Source organism: Seriola dumerili, unplaced genomic scaffold (assembly GCF_002260705.1).
Source record: "Seriola dumerili isolate Sdu_G_001 unplaced genomic scaffold, Sdu_1.0 BDQW01000111.1, whole genome shotgun sequence".
NCBI classification, from domain to species: domain Eukaryota; kingdom Metazoa; phylum Chordata; class Actinopteri; order Carangiformes; family Carangidae; genus Seriola; species Seriola dumerili.
This window is the reverse complement of record NW_019174366.1, coordinates 2,804,829-2,830,043: the sequence shown is the minus strand read 5'-3', so window position 1 is coordinate 2,830,043 and position 25,215 is coordinate 2,804,829. Positions and strand designations below refer to the sequence as shown.

Below are 25,215 nucleotides of genomic sequence, written 5' to 3'. Positions count from 1 at the left end.
CAAATCAGTGGATCATAACCAAAGTCATTAGGATTCAACCCTCTGAGAACCATAAATGAAAAGTAGAGACAGGAAACAGGACATGATGATTTTAGGAACTGTTAGCCGTTCTCAGGGCAGCTCGTGGATGTATTGATGACTAGCTTGCTTGCAAACCTGACAAAACATGTCAGACAGCTTTGGGACGGCTGCCAGTGTGAAGTGAACATCTGCTCTGAATGTTTTGTCTTAATGGCCCAGCAGCAGATATTTCTGTTGGCCTCCACCTACCAACTCCTCAGTGCAGCAAAGCAGGCTGAAACAGCAGCAAATACCAAGTGTGCAGTCTACGTGATTTGGACAGCTGAGGAACACTGGAGTACACAGAGGAAACCTACGTCACCTACAACATGGAAAGTACAGGACAGAGGTCTGAATCCAGACCCTGGTGTTGCTGTGAGCCACAGACCCACTGTGCAGCCCTTTGGGAGCTTCTCATTTATTCTATCACTGTCGTATCTCAGAACATTGTCCAGAGGTATGAGTTATGTTATATTACAGCTACGTTATAGCACTCTTTCTGCACAAACCACCAGGTACCAGCTGTTACAGCGGTCTCACTACACATTCTGCACTAAAGCTGCTGAGGATCATTATTCTCTAACTGGAACCATATACAGGTTACTGTATGATGTTTCTCAGTTCTGAACCAGCTACTGTTTCTGTTCTGTTTCTTGGCACCATCTGGTCGAGGCATAAAAAACACACTGCCAACAATAAACTAGAAAAGGAGCGGTTGAGAATCTTTCTTCTGGACTGTGTAATGTTGACGACCCTGTCCTCAGACAACCAGAGAATCACAGGATCACAACTCCTGCTTTCAATTGTTAACAGAGCATTCAGTGTAGGATTAAATACAGTTAGATGGATAATTATTATTGGTGATTGTTGTATAGTGTATATAATCAATAATGAGCAAACCATTTGTTCTTGAAATATTATAGTTGCATAGTAAACTTTGTATAATCTGCTTTGACAATAGTGTGGATTCTTTTCAATTAGTTTTTATTTTTCTCTGCAGACTGTTGAATTGCAGTGTGACAGAGTTCAGTAACTCATAAAGTTTGTAGGAATGATGAACTCTGAAGGTTATAAAGTGTGATGAATATCACAGTGGAAAGTACAGTGATGGTTTGAAATAATGTTTTCATGGCAGCTCATTGTCTACTTTAAGGACCGGAAGGCTGAATAGAATTCAGCTCCATCCACAGCTTTTGATGACTGTTGTTACATTGTAATAATACATGATGGAGGATTGGAGCAGCTCTGATAATGAATGCTGCAGTGCAGTGTGTTATATCTGTTACACATTAGGTTCCAAAGACAGCATTCCTGTGTGGTATGAAGTACTTTATCTGCTTGTCTGTATAAGTATGACTTTGCATTGTGTATTTACTATCTAAACACTCTAATGCAAAACAGGAACACTCCACACTTATGACCTGTACCTGTACCTGTATAAATCTGCATTAACTATCATTCAGTTTTGTAGGCCACTTCTGTTTCTGGCTCCCTCTGCTGGTGCAGATGAAGGAGGCGCTTTCTCCAAGTGTATTCAAGAATTTACTAATAAAACCATTTTTAAAAACTATAAAAACAGTGTAAATTGAGGAATTGTTCTAATATAATGAAAACATTAATATTGGCACTTTCTGCATGTATAGACTGATTAAAATACTATCAGCTGATTCAGTTACCACTGTATAATCAGGGCAGTAGCACTGAGGACACTGTGAGGTCAGGTCAGATCTGAGGAATCAAAAACCTGTGACCAACAATCTTGTTACATGTTGGCCAGTATAATTATGTTTAGAGATGTGAGGTCATATCTAATCAATAAAATAAATGTAACATTATATAATGTATATGAACCTAGCTTCTTCATTTGCAGCTATAGTTTCCTTTTATGCATCCATTGCATAAAAATAAGACATTTAGTCAGTAAGGATCAAATAAAATAACAGGAAGCTGTAGCAAAACCCTCATCTATAAAAACCTCATTCAGGACTCGCAACCTACTATGGCCCTATTGTTACAATAGTTACCACATAGTTACCATAGTTCTGATTCACACTTTAAATTTCATGTTTGAAACAGTTTTTTGTTCAAATTTATTATCAGTTTTAACCACACACACACACACACACACACACACACACACACACACACACACACACACACACACACACACACACACACACACACACCCTGCAGGGGGAGACACTGCCCTCCTCTCTCTGGCCGGTTAGAAATTCAAAACACAACCGCCTTGCACAATATCCCGACCTGCACCGCGGCCCAGAAAAGCCTGTGACGGTTATTTTAATTTAACATAAAAAATAAATAAAAATCACAGGAGCCATATTATTGAAAACTGACGGCGGGGATCGATCGTGCTGATCAACAGGCACATTTTGGTACGGGTGAAATATTGCTACGCGCGCGTTTGAATTTCTATTTATTTTTTGTGTGTGTGACGGTGTGTGTGTGTGTGGAGCCGAGGAGCAGAGCGGTTGGCGCCACTTTCAAATCCTCCACTGACACAGAATGAGAGTCCGGCTTCAAATACATTTACACACCAATTAATTTCTCTTCATAATTACTGCGAGATCTGGATTATCTCAGCGCCGTGTGTCTTCTGGACCTTTTTTTTATCTCCGGAGGGTAAGAAACTCATTGTTTAAATATTTATATATTTTTATTGTGTGTCAGATACTCAACTTTTTATGATTTTAATTTAATATTCATGGTTTAGTAATGAGGTTTTTCGCGGGTTTTAGTCGTTGAGGAGAGAGTGAAGTGTTTGTGGTGAATATACTGTTTTAAGTCATGAGGCTGTGTTGAAGAGAGTTAGAGACAAAGGCTGTTCTAACTGTGTGTTAGTGCTGCTGCTGCTGCTGCTGCTCCGGGTAGAAACACAGACACAGACCGCTTTAAGTCGCTTCTCTATACAGACTAACGACACACTAACCTTAACATTTCACCTATTGTTTTATATTTCTGTACAAAGGCTTTGAACAGATACTGAGTAAGTTAAGGCAGCGGACACTCCCCCAGACACAGCCCCCTCCCCACAGACCCCGGCCCACCCCGACCTCCACTCAGTCTCAATACGGTCAGAAATTCACCGTTAAAAAGAACCAGCGTCGTCATTCAGTCTGAACCGGATCATTCAGGTTCTATTGAGTCCAGCAGCAGCTCAGAGGAAACCTGCTGACTCAGCAGTTCACCGTCTACTGCCACAGCTCCACCGTCTATAACACACGCAGATCGATCAGTTATAGATTATTGATCCGATCAGTATCAAAATGTTAGAGCTGATTCTCTCTCTAATCTGGCACAACAGTAATAATTATTTCATTTATTAGTTTAAAATACGTCATTACAAACATGCTACACGCATGTATGAATATAACAGCTATAATAATGTTTTTTATCTTCAAATATAACAGCTGTAATCATGTGAATAAGCGTTAAATGTAACAGCTATAATCATGTTTATTAGCCTTAAATATAACGGCTATAATAATGTGTATTAGCCTTAAATATAACAGCTATAATCATATTTATTAGCCTTAAATATAACAACTTTAATTATGTAAATTTGCCTTAAATATAACAGCTATAATCATGTTTATTAGCCTTAAATATAACAACTATAATCATGTGAATTTGCTTTAAATATAACAGCTATACTCATGCGTATTAACCTTAAATATAACAGCTATATTCATGTACATTAGCCTTAAATAAAACAGTTATAATCGAGTGCATTAGCCACTAATATAATAGCTATAATCATGTGTATTAACCTTAAATATAACAGCTATAATCATGTATATTAGCCTTTAGTATAACAACTATAATCATGTACATTAACCTTAAATGTAACAGCTATAATAATGTTTATTAGCCTGAAATAAAACAGGTATAATCATGTGTATTAACCTTAAATATAACAGCTATAATCATGTTTATTAGCCTGAAGTATAACAGCTATAATCATGTACATTAACCTTAAATATAACAGCTATAATCATGTTTATTAACCTTAAATATAACAGCTATAATCATGTGTATTAACCTTAAATATAGCAGCTATAATAATGTAGATTAACCACAAATATAACAGTTATAATCATTTGTATTAACCTTAAAGATAACAGCTATAATAATGTACATTAGCCTTAGATAAAACAGCTATAATCATGTATATTAGCCTGAAATATAATAGCTATAATAATTTACATTAGTCTGAAATATAACAGCTATAATAATGTACATTAGCCTTAAATAAAACAGCTATAATCTTGTGTATTAGCCTTACACAGCAGCTGATGATTATATGTTGGCAAGAAAAATTTAAAGCAAATGAAAAATAGTAATAGTACATTTTACTCTAACTATAATCTCATAGAAACTAACCCAATAAGATAACACCTAATAATGATTAACATACCTATATACAGAGTGGACAGTAAACCATACAGAGTGATCAATTCTTCTGTATGGATTAAACAGGAAGATCAGGGTCTGAGGCCGTTATTCAGGATGTGTGTCTGAGACTCACTCCTCACTCATATTCACTTAACACACTGGTTGTTAGCTTCTAATGTGTATTGTAACTGCTGCGTGAATTGTACAAATACCAAATAACATTTCAGCCATAGATAGATAGATATTAATTACTGTTGTTTATTAATACATTTACATTTACTCATTTGGCAGACGCTTTTATCCAAAGTGACTTACAAGTGAGGGATATCATTGATTTCATCAAAGAGGAGTCAAAAGTACAAATGCCTCTTACAAGTTACATTAGTCAGAAGTGATGACGTCAAATATCTTATTTAGTTTGAACCAGAACTCAAAATCCTAAATCCCCAGACTGCAGTTTAAAGTGAGACTAATCAGAAAAAGCAGAAACACAACAGTGAATTTGTGGGATTTTTACTAGACGTCAGTCGATTTCAGGTCAACTAATTAACTGATTAATCATTTATTTCACCACTACCTCCCATTCAAAGAGGTGATAAGTATCATACTTAATTAATAATTATTGAATGAATAAACGAGGAGAGATTGTTTTGCTTGATTCACAAAGTGTTGTGAATTTTATCTTCAGCTCCAGTGTCACAGCAGCTTCCTGAAACTCTGTCCAGTCCGATCAAACAGCCTCTGTAGGTGTCTCATAAATATATTCATCATCTGAAAACATCAGTTCAGATTATATTTCACCTGTACCTGTCTCCACTCTGCTGATTAGAGCTGAAGCTGCTGATATTTTTCATCATCTGTTCACTTATTTTCGGATCAATCATTCAGCCTCCCCGTCTCTCACAGCTCAGGGAGGTGTGTTCTGAATTATAATGATATAAAACTTTATTAACACATTTCAGCCTGATGGTGTTCAATATCTTGATCAGTTATTTCAACAATTAATTAATTTAAAGTTGCTACTCATTAAAACTCGAGCAGGTTAAACTTCTGCAGCTGAAATATTTAGTGTCTGATTTTTGATACAAATTCTCAAAATTATATTAATTACTATGATTAATTTACTGCAGTAAACAGTTGTTTTTCTAACAATATATTTTCTTTGTCACCTAAGAAAATAAGAAAAACATCTAAACTGCATCAGTTTTTAATTTTTATCTTAACAGACATAAAATAACTTAAATAAAACTACAGATTAAAATGAACACAATATTCACTCAAATATTTGATTAAATATGGAATAAAAAACTGATGAGAGTACAGAGAAAGTTTGTGATTACAGCAGGTTTATTTGACCATAAACCTGAACTCAGGTGATGGTGAAAAGGTTGAATTTTGTTGAGAACGGTAAGAGAAGCCGTTTTAATGTTTCACAGTGTTTAATGATGATGGTGTCAGTCTGATTATTACACCCTGTGACAGATCGTTTCTACTGACAAGAGTTACAGTAAAACCACACTGCTGTGTATTCTGGGGCCTCTCTGGTGGTGTTAACTAGTGTTCAACTAAGTAATGCTGGAGGAATGACTCTGTTAACCAGAGTTAACTAGTGTTAAGCTAGTTCAGGAGGATTCGGTCCATTTTGTGTCTGATGAGGATTTTTTTTTTGTCAGAATTCAGCCAACAAACTGGGAGCGGAACCTTGCTCTGTTTTTTTTTTCGTTTTTTTTTTCGTTTTTGTGTGTGTGTGTGTGTGTGTGCACTGTTGTCGTGTTGTGTGTCTGTACGCATGCACACACAGACAGAGGGGGTGGGCAGGGCCTCGTGTGCTCCTGGTAAAGCTCTGCAGTTTGAGAGCAGCACTTTCAGCACTCTGAGGGCCGGCCTCCTTCCCGCCGACTCCCGTCTCATGACCAAATGACATGAGAAAATCCAGGAGAGAGAGACGGACTCTGAGTCCAGGCATCATAGTGATTAACTCCATATTTCTGCAGTAAAGCCCTGAGTCCACCTGTGTATCTGTGAGCCCTGAGCCTCTCTGTGTGGCTGGATAAAAGTCGGCTTGTTGCTCTCTCTTCCCTCACGTCTTTGCTGTGGTTTATGGTTTTTATTCTGCAACTTTAGTCTTGAAAGCAGACTTCTTCTCCACTGTGTGTGAAAGCGTAGAGGGCTTCCTCTCAGAGCCACACTTTCTTCACTTTATTTCCCTCCCTCTCCTCCCTCCCCGTCTCCTCAGTCTCTTTCTTTCAGTCTGACAGCCGAGCAGCTTGGCAGCCTTACAGCCCAGCGCTCGGCGCAGCGCAGCAGCCCCCTCGCCTTCCACTAATTTATTTTTTACTCATTAACGGTAGCTCCGACAGACCCCTCCTTTCACACCTGTCTCACACACATCCGTGGGGGTGACCTGAATTTTTTATAGATTTTTCGGTGGCCCCTAAAACATTGATTTGTATTGTAGAAAGTGATGGCCGGGGAAAAAGGCTGCAGCCTGTAGGTTTTTATGCCTACTGAGCCTCCTCAGTGTCTCAGTGTGCGTAGCTGGGGCTCCAGCGAGGCAGAGGCAGCACTGACGACGACTGGGACACACACACTCACATAGCTAGGAGGTGAAGATGTGAAGGGCCAGGAAGGAAGGATGAGGGGGGGGTACTCAGTTTTTGGGGGGGCAATTTTTGGGACTGGGACTAGAACCCCCAACCCCAACCCCTGACACCCCTGACACCCCCCCTCTTACTAGGACCAGAAGCAGGAGCAACAGAAACCCCCATCAGGCCTTTTTCTGCTCGCTCCCTGTCACTGTAGTAGTCTGGGTGTATTCCCACTGATGTGTGTGTGTCTGTGTGTGTGTGTGTGTGTGTCTGTGTGTGTGTCTGTGTGTTTGTGTGCGTGTGTGTCTGTGTCTGTGTGTGTGTGTGTGTGTGTGTTGTAGTGACGTTTTTAGACTTGCTGTTTTTCCTGTTTTCATTTTTATTTGAACATCTTTGTCATCCTGAGCCTGAATGCAGTATGTGTGTGTCTGTGCGTGTGTGGGGTTTTTTTTATTTTTTTTTTTATTTTTTTGAGGACTAGTTATAACTGAGGACTAGTTAGTGTCTGGGTCGTGACTCTGGCCTTTTGGTGAGAGCATCCACACAAACTGAGGGGGACTGGTGGTGAGATAACTACCCGAGTAGTTAGTTAGTGAGTAGTTGGGGCTAGTTAGAGCCTCCACCTCTTGGTTTGTGGTCTCTGCAGCCGGCGGTAAGTGACTCTTTTTTCTCTGCTGTGTTAAAATGGCCTCTGTAGTGAATGGAGAGCAGCAGGCCACAGAGGAGGCTCCTCTCTCTCTTCCTCTTTCCCTCCACCACAGTTTCAGCTGCGCTCTCTTTCCTTTTCTCCCCCTCCTCTCTCTCTGTTTCGTGTTGTTTTTCTGTGAATGAGACTGGAGGTTTGGGTCTGAATCTAACGCTCGTCTGTCACTGCTCTCCCTCTGACGTGACCTTACCGTCCCTCTGCTCTGTCTCTGACTGTGGTCCTTTGGCTCTGTGCGACATCATGTGTCCACCTCATGTTTTAAATTCCTGATCTGATTTTTTTAAAGTGAATTTTTCTTCTGCATGTGATGATTATGAACATTTTTATCACTTAAATTCAACTGTTCTGACAGTAAAATCTGGTGAGGTGTGGTGCTGACATGTCATGACTGCCTCCAGCTTCACTTCAGCTTTACACACAAAGTGACAACACAGCTGTTGGTCTGCAGTGGCACCGTATATATACTGTGTTTTGTATATATTGTATATATACTGTGTATCGTATATATTGTATATATACTGTGTACCATATATATTATGTATATACTGTGTACCATATATATTGTATATATACTGTGTACTGTATATAGTGTATTTCAGTATGGAAACAATGGTCATGTGATTGATTGGTCAAGTGACAGAAAATTGATCAGGAACAAATGTGATAATTAAGAATAGCAGGAATAATTGGGCAAATTTTTTTTTTTTTACATCAGTGTATCTGAACGTGTTTGTGCCTGACAGCTGACAAATATCTGAAGAAGTCACAATGAGCATTTTAGAGAGCAAACAATTATTTAATAATAATAAAAAAAAATCAGCAGATGACTTGATAATAAAAACAATCTTTAGCTGCAGTTGCACATTATTCACAGTGAAGTTTAATGCTGATTTGGATCATGGAAAATAGATCAACAGAAACAAATTAACAAATATTAACAATAACAAATTAGTAGTTCATTTATCAAGTAAGTAATGTCAAACACATCTCTGGTCATCGCCATTAAAAAAATATTTGTAGTAGCGATGTCTGAGACATAGATAGATAGATAGATAGATAGATAGATAGATAGATAGATAGATAGATAGATAGATAGATAGATCAGCCATATGAATATAAACATAAAACAAACATCCTGTCTATCCCTCTAAAATCTAATTTTTAATTATATAAATATGGTTTATGATGATACCGGATTTTTTTATTGAATTAGTTGATTCGTATTTGTATTGAATTCACTACAATTCCCATAAACAGACTCAGTCCTCTGGTTTATTTAACAGATTTTCATTTACATCATAATATAAAATTACAAATACCCAAACAGAAAATTTGACCCTTATTGCTCCCCCTACTTTGTTATATACAGGATATTCATGTATAATTAAATGAATGAACATATACATGTTAGAAACAATAGTTAACTCAGCTGTGAACCAGAGCTGACCAGACTCCTCTTATACTACAGCTCATATAGCTGCTAACATTTCATGAAGTCATGGTTCCTGTTAGAACCTCCTTCATCTTGATTCATGGAAACATGGTTCCTGTTAGAACCTTCTTCGCTGTGTCATGTCATCTGTGACATGGTTCCTATTAGAACCTCCCTCATCTTGTTTCTTGTGGTCTGTGACATGACATTAGAACGATGTCACTGTGCATGTGTGTGTTCAGTGTGTGTTCAGAGTGTGTGTTCAGTGTGTGTGTGTGTGTGTTCAGAGTGTTCAGTGTGTGTGTTCAGAATGTGTTCAGTGTGTGTGTTCAGTGTGTTTGTGTTCAAAGTGTGTTCAGAGTGTGTGTGTGTATGTTCAGAGTGTGTGTGTTCAGAGTGTGTTCAGTGTGTGTGTGTTCAGAGTGTGTTCAGTGTGTGATCAAGGCATCTGTTTTAATGCTATTTTATTGCTCTAACACAGGCAGGTCAGGATGATCCTTGTTTTCTTCTTCTCCTCTGGCACAGGTGGGGGACTCAGGTCCATCTCACCTCCTGAACAGATTCGGGACTGAAGTGACAGCAGGTGTATGTGTGTGTGTGTGTGTGTGTGTGTGTGTGTGTGTGTGTGTGTGTGTGTGTGTGTGTGTGTGTGTGTGTGTGTGTGTAGATCAGTAAAGTGTAGTGTGTAATGTCTGATCATTTCCATCAGTCCTCTCCCTCCCACTAACCCGTCTCCTCCTCTTACAGTGTTTGATGGTGTGACCCTCTGCAGACCTGCAGGTAAGATGCTGCTCAGCTCATCACACCCTCCCTACTCATCTCCGCACCTGTGGGTACAAACTCCACCTGCTCTCACCTGGTGCTTCAAACAGCAGAATGTCTTCATGTTATTTATCAGGCTGATGTGTAACAAGCTCAAACAGCAGAGCTTGAAGTCCTGCTCTGCACCAGAGACATTTAGAAATGAAAACACACTTCATCTCAATGTTTGTTAGTGATGCTGAAAACAGACTGAAAAATAATGTAGGAATATTGTTTTAAATGTCCAACATATAACAACATATTTCATGTTGTTTGTGCAGAGAAAAAGTAAAAAAAGAAACTGATTCAAACTGAAACAAAGATTTAGATGTGATTGAGATGATTTATCATGTTTTCCTGTAAAGGTGCTTCACAATGAATTTACAGTTGTTTCCTGTTTGGTTTATTTGTATTGATTTTCACTCCGACCTCTGAGAATAATAATAATAATATTTATAATACTAATAAATGTTTTGTTTCATTTGTGCAGTTTTCTACAGTAACTTCAGTTGTTTTGCTTTCAGTGTGTTTCTGTGAATATTAAACATGCAGAAACAGATGAGCAGGTTAATCTCCGCACTGAGCTGTGCCAATATTCTGTTCCACATATACAGCAGTTTGTATTTGATATTATATAACATTATAGTTTTATATGAAAGCAGCTCAGTCATGTTGCTTCTTCATCTCCACTCCTTCCTCTTTCTTCTCTCTTCCTCCATTTTGTCCTCTTCAGCCATTTTGTTTGCTATAGAAATACCACAGAAGAAGAACTGAATCATGAGCTTGACTCTCTGTTTGTACCACAAGGCTCAAGTTAAATCATGTGCAGCTATTACACGTCATACATCCACATTAGCATATTAAGACAAGTTTTGTATAAATTATGCAGATTAGTATTTAACAGGCAGCTGAATAATGATAAAAAGAAAAGAAAGCATGAGAGCTGAACATCATGTGTGTCTCTGCTGTGTTACACTGATGTTTCCCCCTGAGTGAGTACACAATAGGACAGTAAATCTGATGGACTCGTGGTCTTGGTGTGTCCAGGGTGCGCTCTAGCAGCACATCATGTTTTGCAGATTTATAGTGAATCACTTCAAATCATTATGTGCTGCCACTGTGAGCTCTGGGATTCCCAGCAACACACTGGAAGCACTGGGAGCTGCTCCCAGTCAGACCTGACACATCTGAATCTGCTTTATTTTGTTCCAAATGTTTTTGTAGAAAATGTTTTACTCAGTAAAATGAAAACTACATCCTGTGGTGTGTTTTACTCTGTGTGTGTGTGTGTGTGTGTGTGTGTGGCAGTCAGTGTGTCAGGCTGTAGCAGCACATCATTACTGGTATGTCTTCTCAGCGTTGCCAGTATGAAATGTGCTGCTCCTGTCAGACACACACTCCTCTTCATCATCATCTTCCTCCTCCACATATATGTATTAAACATATAAACATATAATTAAACATGACCACATGACAATTCTGTTTGTAAAATACTGCTAATAAATATTTATATAGACAAAACCTGAGTTTTCTTCATCTTTCTACTGAGCTAACAGAGATAGCCTGTAGTGACCTCTGGTGACCTGCTGCTGAGCCACTTTCACTCAGGATCATTCTCCTAACTGTTAGACTGTGACTGAAGATCAGTGAGGAAGACTAACATGAACCAGAGAGGAAGAAGAGACTTCACTAGATCTAAAATAAGGATCAAATGTGATGGAGTGGATTTGGATCAGATTTGATCACAGAGGACAGAGACGTATCATCAGCTCTATTTTTATTAAAAAATAATGTTGATTTGACAACTTGAGTTATTACCAAAGAAAGCTTTCAACTACATCTCAACTTCATCTTCATCAGCACATTAGCACAGTTGTTATGAAGCTATTATTTACCACAATGGGACGAGTTTAACTTTTCACTGTGTGGTTATAAATACTGAGAAAACATCCTGATCCATCATCATCGTCAGTGTAAAGCAGGTTAATCTCAGGTTATAATGAGAGACACAGTTTGTACTGAAGAACCAACACATGACTTGTCACAGCTCAACCGCTATCATTAAGTTTAATAATCAGTCTGGTATAAATATGAGTTATTGCCATGGGACAGTGATGTAATATCTGACCTCACACTGACCACACTGACCTAGTAACAGTCTGAAAATGTTGTGACAGTATACAGTTACTGTCACAACATTTTAAGACTGTTACTAGGTAACCTGGTTCTGTCCAGACAGCTCTTAACCAACACTTCATCTCTGATCCCTGGAGGTCACGGCTGTTGTAGGAGGCTAGCTGTTTCCCCCCGCTTCCAGTCTTTATGCTAAGCTAGGCTAACCTCCTCTGTACTTCAAGCAAAGAGGGACACGAGATCAGCGATCTCCTCATTGCTTGCTGAAAGAAAGTGAATTTACCAGACTTTAAAAAACAAAACTCAATTTCATCATATTATTTAAGTTGTTTAACTTAAATAAAAGAAAAACTCAAAGTCCATGACTCTGTGAGCTTTTTCCACATCTCCCAGTCTTCATCGGAGGATGAGGAGGATCAGAGTACCAAACTCCATTACAACTGGGCAATCTTCATCATCTGATGAAGACCTGGAAGCTCTGAAAAAAGCTAGTACGTGGATCTTAAGTTATGAATTACCTAATTAGGAATTAAAGCTAGAGAACTGGTTTTCACACATTTTTCAGCCACTAATATTAAGTGGATGATGATGATAATGATGATTCTTCTTCAGTCATCAAAGGCAGGTGAATGACCCTTCATGACCTTTAACCTCTAATACAGTGACAAGCTGAGAGGAGGAATACACTGAACTACTCTCTGTAACTACTCTGTCTACTGTTCACATCTGCTGATTAAATGTGTTGAGCCTGAACAAGAAACAATAAAACTGTTTCCTGTTTGTTTCCTGGCTTTTCTTTAAAAACACAGGAAGTGTGAACCCCACTGCTAAAAGATTGTGTCCCTACAAAATAAAAGTCAGTGAGGACGAAATAAAAATGTCTTTCAGTAAAAATGATCCAAACACATTCCAACAGACTCACAGTCGGATGAGTCCTGTATGACCCCACATAATCAACAGTTATATTTACTGTAACGTGGTGGATCAGCATCAGTCACTTTTATTTCTACTTATTTTGACTGTTTAGTCCATTGTTTAAGTGAAGGTCACAGGTCAAAGGTCAGCGGGAGAGCAGAGGGAGGTCACTGGGATTCATGATGAGGCTGGAGTCCAGGTTCAGGTTATCTACAGAGACACAAAACAAAATGTGCACAGCTCGATTAAAGGACAGTCTGGATTTTATTATTATGAACCAATACTAGAACCAGCAGTGTGTTAATCCATCTTTAAACTCTGTCTGTGGTTCTCAGATCAGACCTCATTTGTTCCTACCGAAGCCTCTCACATCTATAGTTTCATTTATAAAAAAAACAAGATTAATTTATCCTCTGCAGTTTCTAACAAACATTACTAAGAAAGCGGGAAAGAGTGACTTTGTTGGGGACTATTTTCAGTGGTGGATTAATCCACATTTAGCACTGTAGTGGAGCAGCAGGAAGGTTTGTGTGAAATTGCGTCAGAGTAAACTACGTGGCTGCAGGAGGTTCAAACTGAGTGAAATGAGCTGAAGTATCTGAGCAGCAGCCATGATCAGAGCTGCTCCACTTCTCTACATGATGAGGACAGGAGCTTCAGTGCTTCCTATCTCATCTCCTTTAGCAGAGGAAACACTGGACCTTCCTTTACGAAAGGAAAGGAAAAATGCCATCCCACAATTCCTTGCTGTAGCAACAATTAAAACGATACACTACTGTAGTTTCACCATGTGTTTGTGGTTAGTAAAGGAGTATACATCAGTGTGTACATGTGTTTAAATATAGTTTAAAAAGAAGTGTAAGTGATTCTAAGTCCTTATAATTTCTCCTTCACATCTTTCCTTGACCTCATGATGTTTTCCACTGAGGTCAAAGGAGAAGTGTATAAAGAGAGTATTTTGACTCTGACCTCAGTCCATGTATGTGTGATGTGTTTTAATGGAGCTCAGTCAACCCACACACACACGCACGCACGCACGCACGCACGCAGGCAGGCAGACAGACACTCGTTAGACAGATACAGTCATTGTTGGTTTGTGTAAAGTTGTGGCAAATGTTAACATGTACAGACCATTAGAATTAAAGCAACTGTGTCTGTGCATCAGAATAATGACATAAAAACACACAGCAGCTTTAAGCCTTTAACAGTGCTGCTTTTGCCATGTGACACAGTCACAGTAAATATGGATTGTCATGTGACTCTTTAGTCTCTAACAAACACCATCCTTCCTTCAAAACCTCTGATGATGTTTTTCATGTTCTTTCTTCCCGATTTTTTTGTTTCTTTGACAAAATAAAAAAGTCAAATGATAAATGTTGTTGAGAAACTTCGATCAGAAACTACTGATGTCAGGTTTGAACTCCTCACAGTTTTGGATGTTCAGTGGATCTTTGATTGGTAACAAACACAGTGTCGTGCTTTGCTCTGTGCTCTACTCAGAACTGCTTCATGTGTTCAGATGTTCAGGATTCACCTTGATCAAAGTTGTTGAGTTTCTTGGAGTTGGATCCTTCACCCAGTCCCTCAATGTCCACAAGATCACTGTTGACATCTGAGTCATTCAGAGCACTGAGGGTCACATCTACACACATGCACACACACATGTGCACAGACACAAAAGATGAACATTTTTAGAACTGTTTGTGAACATTGGAAAAAAAATGATAAATATCAGGTGGGTGTAGGGGGTGGTTTGATGCTGGACTTACCTGCAGTCTTCTGTTTCTTCAAGGGGGGCTGGTTGGAGGGGGGACCCTGTAGTCCTGAAGGCATGACAACCTGAGCTGTGGGCACAGAGATGATGGTTGGAGTGCCCTGTGTCGCCATGGCAACAGTAACCGTGGCTTTCTTGACGACCTTCTTGGGCCCATCTGCAGCAGGCAGAGCCACGTCCTCATACAGCTTCCTCTTCACCGTGTTCTTCGTTTGACCACTGGAGGGAAGATGGGAACTGAACTGACGTTAGTTACTGGTGAACAGGGGAGTTCATGAAGTTGCTTAAAGTCCCTGTTATTCACAAGCACTCTACCATCCTCACTTCACTCTGTATATGTCTCATATGACTTGTACAGGACTGTAGTCTGTCAGTCAGAGGACACCTGTACTCCTCAGTCTACATTTATAATTCACTTGTAGGAGAACAGCCCAACTATCTGTTCTCTCCTCTGCAGTACAGACAGAGTCAGTGCGTCACTCGATCCGGGAGAGTCTCAGTCCGAGGTCTCCTGCAGTTAGGACTACAGGTGGATGAACTTCAGCAGGTTTACTCTGGTCAGATAAGAGAGCTGCAGATCCTCCAGGTTAACTGTGATCCTGTGTAACAGTGGTTTAACGCTGGTTTAATGCTGGTTAAACACTGGTTTAAAGCTGGTTTAACACTGGTTAAATGTTGGTCACTGGTTTAATGCTGGTTTAATGCTGATTTAACTCTGTATTAACACTGGTTTAACACTGGTTTAACAATGGATTACCACTGGTTTAATGCTGGTTTAACACTGGTGTCCTTTTTTACCCTCTCAGTTTGATTCTGATCTTTCATTTACAGTAGAGCTGCACAATAAATCAAAATACAAAATACAATCAAAATCGTAATATGGCCAAGTGCAATATCCAAATCACAGGAGCTGCATTTTTTTGATAAAGGTAAAATGTATCACAACATTGTTGTGCATTTTTAGCACCGTAAGTGTTGTGGTGCTACAGAGACGCCCTGGCCTACACATCATATTCTCCAGATGTAAAGGAACATGTTTGTTTGGCGCAAGACAACAAAAACCACATTATCATCATCTTTATATTATTTCAGGGAAAATGAAAATGCAAAAACAACCATTGCAACTGAAATCGCATATCGCAATACCTGTAAAAAATAATTGCAATATGATTTTTTTGCATATCATTTACAGATTTTAGGACTGTAAACTACGAGTTTACAGTCCTAAAATCTTAATATTTGTCTTACTGTTGGATTCTTTTTGGATTCCTGTTATCTGCTCTCATTGGACCATGCTTTATAAGTAAGGACTGAACCAATGAATGAACTGTGAGGACATGTTGAGTATTTAATGTTCCTGTGACTGAGTCGACTGCAGCTGTGTGTGTGTGTGTGTGTGTGTGTGTGTGTGTATCTGTGTGTGTCTGTGTGTGTCTGTGTGTGTGTGTGTTACCCTGCAGGACTGGAGTCTGCCACTGGATGCAGCTGCATGGTGAGCTCTCCTAGTTTGGTGAAGGCAGCTCCAGCTGCAGAGAAGATCTCTCCAACCTGAAACACACACACACACACACACACACACACACACACAGAAAGAGAGAGTGTGTATTATTCATCAGGACATTAACACATGACATAGAGTCAGATTCCCTACATGACTCAAAGTATGTAGACACTTGAACAGTCATGTGACTCTGACATCATGCCTGTTAACATGCTGATATAACAGCCTGCAGTCCTCTGGTTTCAGCCATTCATCCAGATGTTAAACCAGCTGCAGGAATGGTCCAACATTAATACTGGGTCGGTGATCCAGATCATCCATAAGGTGTTGGACGAGGTTGTCAGTCAGGTTTAGTCAGGTTCTCCCACCGCAAACTGGGAAACTGTTTCTGTGTGGATCTGGATCTGAGCAGGGAGGCAGATCATGTTGAGCTGGACTCTCACCACCATCTACAGCATCACTGCACACTGGAGCATGAACCAAGACCAAACCAGGACCAACATCTGGACAGCTGTGTCCACATACTTTTTTACATATAATATATGAAGAAGTTATGACTGAAAACTGATCAGATCTGCTTATTAATTCATCGATATTCGTATTAATTATATTAATTAACATTACATGGTCAGTTGAAATGATCAGTTAAATATTGATCTAGACCTTATCATGTTCTCTGACTCTCCTGAATCCACCTCTCAGAACTAACGCGACCTCAGATCCACTGCTCTCGCGAGCAGCAGCGGGAAACTGTGAGGTGCTCGAGCCACAGACCAAGACACTGTCCAGCCCGGGAAACGTTGACAAACCACATCTGAGTGGTTCACATGTAGAGAACTTACTTTTGTGGAGGCTGAGGTCATTCTGCTGCTGTCATAGACTGGTTATAGACTATGAGCGGGAACAGTGATGCCTTCAATTGACGGAGCGGCTGCTAAGATGCTAACAGTGAAGCTAAGTAGCATCGGGAGCTCCTCCCGCCGTAGAGCAGCTGGAACCCGGCTCTTCCTCCGCCTCTAGTGTCGGTGTCTGGAGAAGAGCAGCCCGTTAACACACCGGAGCATACTGAAGGGAAAGTTTAATCTACAACTGAATCACATCTCCATCGGCGACAACAGGCCACTGCTGCCCCTGAACACAACAAGAGGCTGCTGCTGCCTTCACTGTCCCCTCGGAACTCCTGCTTACTAATAAACTTCATTGTGTCCTTTACATGAGAGATACGTCCACTGTGCAATAGAACTGGGATTTATTATTTAATATGTATTTAAAAAAAAACACCTGCAGACAGTAATACATGTACAAGAAAATGAGAGGAAACCCAATGAGAGCTAATGAAAATATAAAAGGACACAAATTACTTAGGCTATAATGCAGAGAGGCGGTTTCACTCAAAAATAAATAAATATTTAAGGAGGGGTGAGGTAAAGACGTACATTAAAGTCGTGTAAATCAGTAATATTAAAGTTTTTTTAAAAGGTGTTTGCCTCGCAAAAAGATTTAAAGCTTAGGTCTTTGAACTCAGCACGCAGCACAGCGACATCTGGTGGTCTGCAGGACTTACAGCAGCCATTCAATTTCTACATGTGACAACAGATCAGAGAAGGCTGTGTTTTCCTTATAATGTGATGTTTTACACTGCAGTGCAGTGACTTTATTGTCCACCAGTGTGATGAATGTGTCTCTGACTACACTTCACAGGATAAAACATCTGGAAATAACATACAAAACAACTTACTGTTGTGTAAACCATGGCTACCCTCCACCAAGCAACAGAAAAACAAAGAGCAGCACTGACTATTGTTGCAACAAACTATATGCTTAACATCGCTCTAAGCTTCTAATGTATTACAATACAATGTACACATACAATGTATACCACACAATTCATCTGTCAAGTGTCTGTTTTCATCATCTTAAAAGATGAAGCTAAATCAAAAATCAAATCCACAGAGGCTCTGGTGCACTGCTGAAGATGTTACACAATGAATCCTGGTTATAATTGCGCCACCACTGCTACAGTGATTCTTAACAATCAAACTGCAAGTGGTCTCAACAAAAGAGCAACTGAGGTGGATCTTCTTGGATCAACAAATTAATGTTCATGGTCCCTAGAGGATTATCCCTTTTGACAATTCCAGGCTTGGGACCAGAAGCTTTACATTTACAGTTGTTCTTTTTGATCAAACATTTTGTATTTTGTGGTATAATCCATAATCCAGACAAGTTGCTGATATTTAAAGTAGGCTATTCTTTATCTTTGCACCAGTTAGAAATCATTTTGGGTTTCATCCCTCTCAGTACCAGGACAATAACAATAGTCTGACTTTGCTTTGTTGTTTCTTTGTCAAAATTACTTTATCAACCACTGTCTGATTTGATTGGTCAGATCTTCACAGCTCCTCTGATGCAGTGGGAACACAAACAATGATTTTTACTTCCTGGGTGTACTTCTGTTTCCATTGGTCCTGGAGTGTTTTGTTCTTAGATCTTTAGTCAAGATTAAAAAAAGGGTTGTATTCATCCAGGCCTGCATGAGATGTATGTTTATCATGTTATGTTAGATGAAGCAGAAACCACAGACTAGTCTTGGTTCTGGTTCAGTCTCCAGAAAAGCTTCAGTGTTTTAGTCATAGATTCTCTGTTTGTGGAGCTCTGGAGGGATGATGGAGATTTCAGCTGAAAATCACACACATTTAGTTCATTCTGGCACATTTGAAGCAAACTTTATTGTCTGTTGGCTGTGTTAAAAATAAATGAAACAAATTAATATCATCAGTTCTTTGTAAAGCTTTCATACTTCCCCTAAATGTCCCCAAAGAGTCCCCATTTCAAGACCTCTTTGTCAGCTGTTCATGAGTAGCTTCCTGGAAATAAACAGGGAACTAGATGTTTTTTATAGCACAATAAGAACGAGACTGGATGCACCACTTTGTCTTTGTACCACCAGATAGAGGGGAACCTTTGACCTCCTGCACCTTTGAGGGCTCTGATTTTTTTTTAATACTTACAACACATAACAACAACATGTTTTTAATAGACCAACACATCTACAGGCATCAGACAGAGCTAAGGTCAACTAAAGACAGAACTGTATCATGTTGTTTCTGTTTGGGCTGTGTGGGAGTTTGTATTTCCAACAGGACCAGAACGCAGCAAAGCATCACGTCACGGTCATTGAGAGGAAAGTCACATGACTTTTCTCATATTTACATGAAGATAATTTATGTGAAAACTTTTAAAACACCTGGAAGAGGACGCGCTGTTATTATAAAAGTCTGACGTGTTTCATTCAAATCATTAAATAAATATATGTTTGAACTAACTTCCTGTTTTGATATTTGATGTTTTAAGTCAATCATCTAACTTTTTAAACGTGACTCTTTCGACATCCTGGAAACTTCCGGGGTTCAGTCTCAGACACTTGATTGAACACGTGACAGAAGTTTGACCTGAGTTGGAGCAGCAGTTTGTCCCTCTCTCCTTTTTCATGTTCTACATTAATAATGCGCGGGCTCATTTGTGGACCTAAATGCGCCGCATGCGGGATTGTACTGAGCACGTGGGGGGTGATAATGTTGGTGAGTGTCTTCTCTCTTTTTTTATTCCCGGCGATCGAACCTTCGTTTCCATAGATACAGAACAGGGGGGTGTTCCAGAGAGTGGGTTTAGTGAGAACTCTGAGATGAGGGAAAGCCTGGGTTTTCAGTTTCAGAGACTAAGGTAATTTTAACTCTGTGAAGCTAAACTGTTAACCAGTTACCACGTTAACTGACTCTGTGAAATAACCTGTTAACCAGTTAGCTAACCTGCTCACTGACAGGTTTTCCTTACAAACCTAGGTTCCAAACCCTCACAGTGTGAGAGACTGCAGTGGCTCATAATAGTATAACGAGAAATGTGACAGCACTGTTTGACATATCACGTTACTCTGATGAGGTCAAAACTTGTTGCGCACAATTGTGGTTTGGGACTTTTGATTTTACTCATTGATGTATTATAAGAATTGGATACCGGATCTAAAAATGGCCCCTGTTCAGTTAAATTGCTCGCCTGGCGCATGATTATACTTCTGTTACTTCCGCTCTTCGCTGATGAACGTATGTTGAACTCACCGTCATGTCGTCACAGGACAGAACTACACATAGTTGAGATTGTGAGATACCACTGAGCTCTGTCCTTATACTCACATGTAAACTCGTTAACGTTTGGATTCGTTACTCTCGTGCTTGTCTGTTAACTGTTCTTCTTTCTTCTTTGTTGATCTGTTTTATGGTGGTTATTTACCTTCCATTACACTTCCGGGCTTTCCCTGGTAACCACGGTAACCCCGTGTTTAATCATTAAGTTATGGCTGTAATACATTCAGGGCAGAAATACAGACAGTCTGATAGCGAGCCTTCATGCACCTGATGGTTTTACAGTGGGACAGTCCAAAGACCTCATGGATCTCAGAGTCTGTGAATCCATGAGGGGGGACATTAGGACTGGGTCTCTGTGAAACCTGAAGAAGCTATTTGACAGAGCACTTCATTTCCTCATTTATGCTGCCTGTATCAAAAATAATATCACAGACATTAATTTAAAGGAGGTTATGCGGGGAGATGACTATCCTGATTTGATGTTCGCTCAGAGTTCAGGTTCAGGCTTGTTAAACCTGCTCTCTGGAACAGACCCCAGGTACACATGACTCAACAAAATAAAAATATACAAAATGTCACTATACAGTTCAGCAGCAGCACAAACTACAGCTATGAAGTGACATAAACTTGAATCAACTTTTCTCTGAGCCTGTTTCAGCCACATAGCTCCAACGGTTTGTACCAACACTGAAACTCAGGAGCTTCTTTTACACCTGAGATGTTACTGGATTGTGATTTTATTATGATGTTTTTATTTTATTTATTTATTTTGTACTTTAGTCAATTCTAATTTTATGACCTTATTTTTATATTCATGTGTTTTGTTTTACTTATATTTTTCTTGTATTTTTTTGAAGGCTCATATGTTATATATTATATATCATATATAGTGCCTGTATATAGTAGTTAAATGCTGCACTTAAAAAAAATGCTAGTTTGTTCAAGTTAATTTGGTGCAATGAAATATGACATACAGTATGAAGGAAAAAATTTCAACTTTTTTTGTCATGTTATTTTTACACCTGTTTTATTCATATTCGGTTTCATAATTTTTTTAATGAGAAAAAATCAGATAACACTGTTTCTGATGAGACTGTGTTAGTAGACACAGGTGTGTAGTTATGTGGTCTCCAGGCTCACAGCTTTGTAAACCAGATCATCAGAAGTTACTGTGAACCAATAACTTAAAATACATGTCGAAGGAGACTCTTCTTGTTTTCAAAGAATTTAATAATATCTGGTGATCATATAGCTGCATATTACTTTGACTGAGTCTCAGTTCATTTCCACTTTAATCTACAGTGTGAGTTAATGTTGACTGTTGCAGCCCTGGTTTACTTGTGTCCCTCTCCTCTCTCAGGCCATGCTCGGGATCTTCTTCAGTGTACATTCAGCCACACTGATTGAGGATGTGCCTGCACCTAACGACATCCACCAAGAGTAAGTTTCTACTGTAACACTTCACCCCAGATCTCTGCAGCTGCACCAAGGCTTCATTACTGTCACAGACCTGTTAGAGTTGCACCCATACATAGGTTTATATAATTTTAAGATGTAACAATGTGTTATGTGCAGTACAGAAATACCAACTAAGGTTTTAAGGGCATTTAAAAAACACAGCAGTTTGTCCACTAGAGGTCGCTGACGAGTCAATGTCCACACTGTAAAATGTCTCAGTTTGTAGCATCTATATCAACACTGGTTGTTTGTGTTACACTATTAGCTGTTCCACAGTCATCACATCAGTATGATCCTCAAAAACCAGTATTAGTCAAACTGTATTTTCTATGTGGTGTAGTTGATGGGTCATATAGGACCACTTCAGTGTGATCAGCCCTCATTGTCCTGTCAGCTCAGGTGAGCTCTTCTGTTCTGTCTCTGTTTTCTGCTCCAGTTGCTGACACTGCGGAGTGATGCTGTAGGTGAAGACACTTTAAGTTCATATGAAGAACAGTTTGATTAGGAATCGGGTGACTTTCATCATTACGATGAGATGGAGTACGCTTTATAGAATAGAACAACAACATAAGAAACAGACGAGCAGTAAAACATCTGTACAGGTTGTCCCAGTGGGTTAGAGGCCTCTTACTGTAGCTCTTAATGTCATCATCAGTGTTCATATGACCTAGTTATACTTCTACTGTAGCTCTTAATTACATCACCAGTGTTCTACTGAAGCTCTTAATGACATCACCAGTGTTCTACTGTAGCTCTTAATGACATCACCAGTGTTCTACTGTAGCTCTTGATGACTTCACCAGTGTTCTACTGTAGCTCTTGATGACATCACCTGCGTTCATATGACCTCGTTATACTTCTACTGTAGCTCTTAATGTCATCACCAGTGTTCATATGACCTTGTTATAGTTCTTCTGTAGCTCTTAATGACATCACCAGTGTTCTACTGTAGCTCTTGATGACATCATCAGTGTTCTACTGTAGCTTTTAATGTCATCATCAGTGTTCATATGACCTCGTAATAGTTCTTCTGTAGCTCTTGATGACATCATCAGTGTTCTACTGTAGCTTTTAATGTCATCATCAGTGTTCATATGACCTCGTAATAGTTCTTCTGTAGCTCTTGATGACATCATCAGTGTTCTACTGTAGCTTTTAATGTCATCATCAGTGTTCATATGACCTCGTAATAGTTCTTCTGTAGCTCTTGATGACATCACCAGTGTTCTACTGTAGCTCAGAATGACCTCGATATACTTCTACTGTAGCTCTTGATGACATCACTAGTGTTCTACTGTAGCTCTTGATGACATCATCAGTGTTCTACTGTAGCTTTTAATGCTTTTAATGTCATCATCAGTGTTCATATGACCTCGTAATAGTTCTTCTGTAGCTCTTGATGGTGTTCTACTGTAGCTCAGAATGACCTCGATATACTTCTACTGTAGCTCTTGATGACATCACTAGTGTTCTACTGTAGCTCTTGATGACATCACCAGTGTTCTGCTGTAGCTCTGATGACATCACCAGTGTTCTACTGTAGCTCTTGATGTCATCACCAGTGTTCTACTGTAGCTCTTGAAGACATCACCAGTATTCTACTGTAGCTCTTGAAGACATCACCAGTATTCTACTGTAGCTCTTGAAGACATCACCAGTATTCTACTGTAGCTCTTGAAGACATCACCAGTATTCTACTGTAGCTCTTGAAGACATCACCAGTATTCTACTGTAGCTCTTGAAGACATCACCAGTGTTCTCCTGTAGCTCTTGATGTCATCACCAGTGTTCTGCTGTAGCTCTTGATGACATCACCAATGTTCTACTGTAGCTCTTGATGACATCACCAGTGTTCCACTGAAAACATCATGTTTATGTTGTGTAAATGTAACTAATTATATCTCTTCAGGGATCAATACATTTTTTATGGTTCTTTGGGTGAACTAAGTGACTTGGACAGTGTTGAGTGTGAGGTGTGTTTGTTTGTCTCCACAGAGACTACCCACAGAGGATCTATGAGCTGTACAACAAGGTGGGCTACAACTGCTTCATAGCAGCTGCTGTCTACGTCCTGGTTGGGGCCTTCTCCTGCTGCCAGATGAGGCTCAACCAACAGAAGGTGAGTTTGAGTTTAGTGTCCAATCAGTGAATGACACAGGTGAGAGAGAGGACAGGTTCACCCAGAATACACCTGTTGAGGTGTGTCTTCATGCAGGTATCGTGAGTTTAAAGTAGAGACAATGAGGTATGATCCAGTAAAGTTAGTTTGAAGCACAGCTGTTTTTAACATGATGTAATTTTATCTTCATGATGATGATGATGACCAGCAGAAACACATGTTCATGTTAGAGAGTCATCTGTCAGGAAGGTCACCACCAGGTCACTCAGTCCTGTTGTCTGTCTGGACTTAAAGCTCCACTAGCTGCCCAGGCTCAAGTGTTTACTACACCACACAACAGGAACATGGTGGACTGAACAAACTATATGTTATTGTTCTAACTATTTGAATCCATCCCGAATCAGTATAATCTGTGATGATCAGATGATTAAGAGACGGATTGAAATAAGGATTGTTAATTTGTACTCATATGTAATTAATTTGTTGTTCCTCAGGCGTACCTGGTGCACTAGTGCCACCTGCTGGACTGGCGAGCTCCCGGCAGCACTGACAGCAGCAGGAGGAGAAGGGTATCACCTGCTCTCTGAGCTGCCTCTGTCTCAGGGTTTAAATCTCCTCATGAAGGAGAGTGGATGCTGTGAGACATGAATGTTCTGCACCTTCATATTAGAGATTAATTTTGAAAATAAGTGCTTTAATTATTTGATTGCAGAAGAGTTCAGTTGTTCTCCAGAGTCTGAATGATTCCTCTTGTCAGAGTATTTAAATATTGTAAATTATTTTGTCTGTACTGACTGTACTGCACAAGAGAATGTATTTCAGATTGTTACCAGTATCCAGTTGTGACTGTAATATTAGTCATTAGATGAAGTTATTAAATTGTTTTCTCTGTAGTTCATGGTCTCTGGTTGTGTCTCAGTAGGATCTGTGAGTTAGCTGTTGGACTGTAGAGATGCAGGACTGAATTTTCCATTTCTTCAAAACTGGCCCTCATCTTATCTGGAGTTGTTGTCATCAAGTCCTCATATTTCAAACCTGAATCATGTCCCAGACTTCCCAGCTTCTGAACATATCACTATCATCTGTTGCTTAAGTAACATAATGAAATGATGAAAACCAGCCAACCTTCTCCTGGTGCACCAACACTACCTGTTCAATAATAAAATGTCA

At 39.5% G+C, this 25,215-nt stretch overlaps 2 protein-coding genes across 3 annotated transcripts; one reads left to right on the top strand and one right to left on the bottom strand.

The window, feature by feature from the left end:
- Positions 1 to 11,767: 11,767 nt before the first annotated feature.
- Positions 11,768 to 17,521, bottom strand: LOC111223571 (chromatin complexes subunit BAP18-like). Of its 2 annotated transcripts, none has more exons than XM_022747765.1 (5): positions 17,169 to 17,521; positions 16,279 to 16,373; positions 14,821 to 15,044; positions 14,586 to 14,693; positions 11,768 to 13,261 (listed from the first exon to the last, which is right to left on the bottom strand). In XM_022747765.1, the coding sequence occupies exons 1-5, from the start codon at positions 17,187 to 17,189 to the stop codon at positions 13,197 to 13,199; spliced, it is 513 nt and encodes a 170-aa protein (XP_022603486.1). In that variant the 5' UTR covers positions 17,190 to 17,521; the 3' UTR covers positions 11,768 to 13,196. The 2 variants fall into 2 exon arrangements, with proteins under 2 accessions (XP_022603486.1, XP_022603485.1); XM_022747764.1 differs by having other exon boundaries at positions 14,821 to 15,062; positions 17,169 to 17,520.
- Positions 17,522 to 19,734: 2,213 nt separating this feature from the next.
- Positions 19,735 to 24,938, top strand: LOC111223570 (ribonuclease kappa-A-like). The gene is made up of 4 exons (XM_022747763.1): positions 19,735 to 19,907; positions 21,829 to 21,908; positions 23,922 to 24,045; positions 24,540 to 24,938. Exons 1-4 carry the CDS (start codon positions 19,833 to 19,835, stop codon positions 24,555 to 24,557), a joined length of 297 nt encoding a protein of 98 aa, XP_022603484.1. The 5' UTR covers positions 19,735 to 19,832; the 3' UTR covers positions 24,558 to 24,938.
- Positions 24,939 to 25,215: the final 277 nt, after the last annotated feature.

Excerpts from the sequence above, each read along its gene's own strand:
- LOC111223570 (XM_022747763.1), top strand. The coding sequence starts at position 19,833 with ATGCGCGGGCTCATTTGTGGACCTAAATGCGCCGCATGCGGGATTGTA. Across the intron at positions 19,908-21,828 it reads CGTGGGGGGTGATAATGTTG|GCCATGCTCGGGATCTTCTT; the intron begins GTGAGTGTCTTC and ends CTCCTCTCTCAG. Across the intron at positions 21,909-23,921 it reads CCTAACGACATCCACCAAGA|AGACTACCCACAGAGGATCT; the intron begins GTAAGTTTCTAC and ends TTGTCTCCACAG.
- LOC111223571 (XM_022747764.1), bottom strand. The coding sequence starts at position 17,189 with ATGACCTCAGCCTCCACAAAA. Across the intron at positions 16,374-17,168 it reads TGACCTCAGCCTCCACAAAA|GTTGGAGAGATCTTCTCTGC; the intron begins GTAAGTTCTCTA and ends TGTGTGTTTCAG. Across the intron at positions 13,262-14,585 it reads ACTCAACAACTTTGATCAAG|ATAACCTGAACCTGGACTCC; the intron begins GTGAATCCTGAA and ends GTGTCTCTGTAG.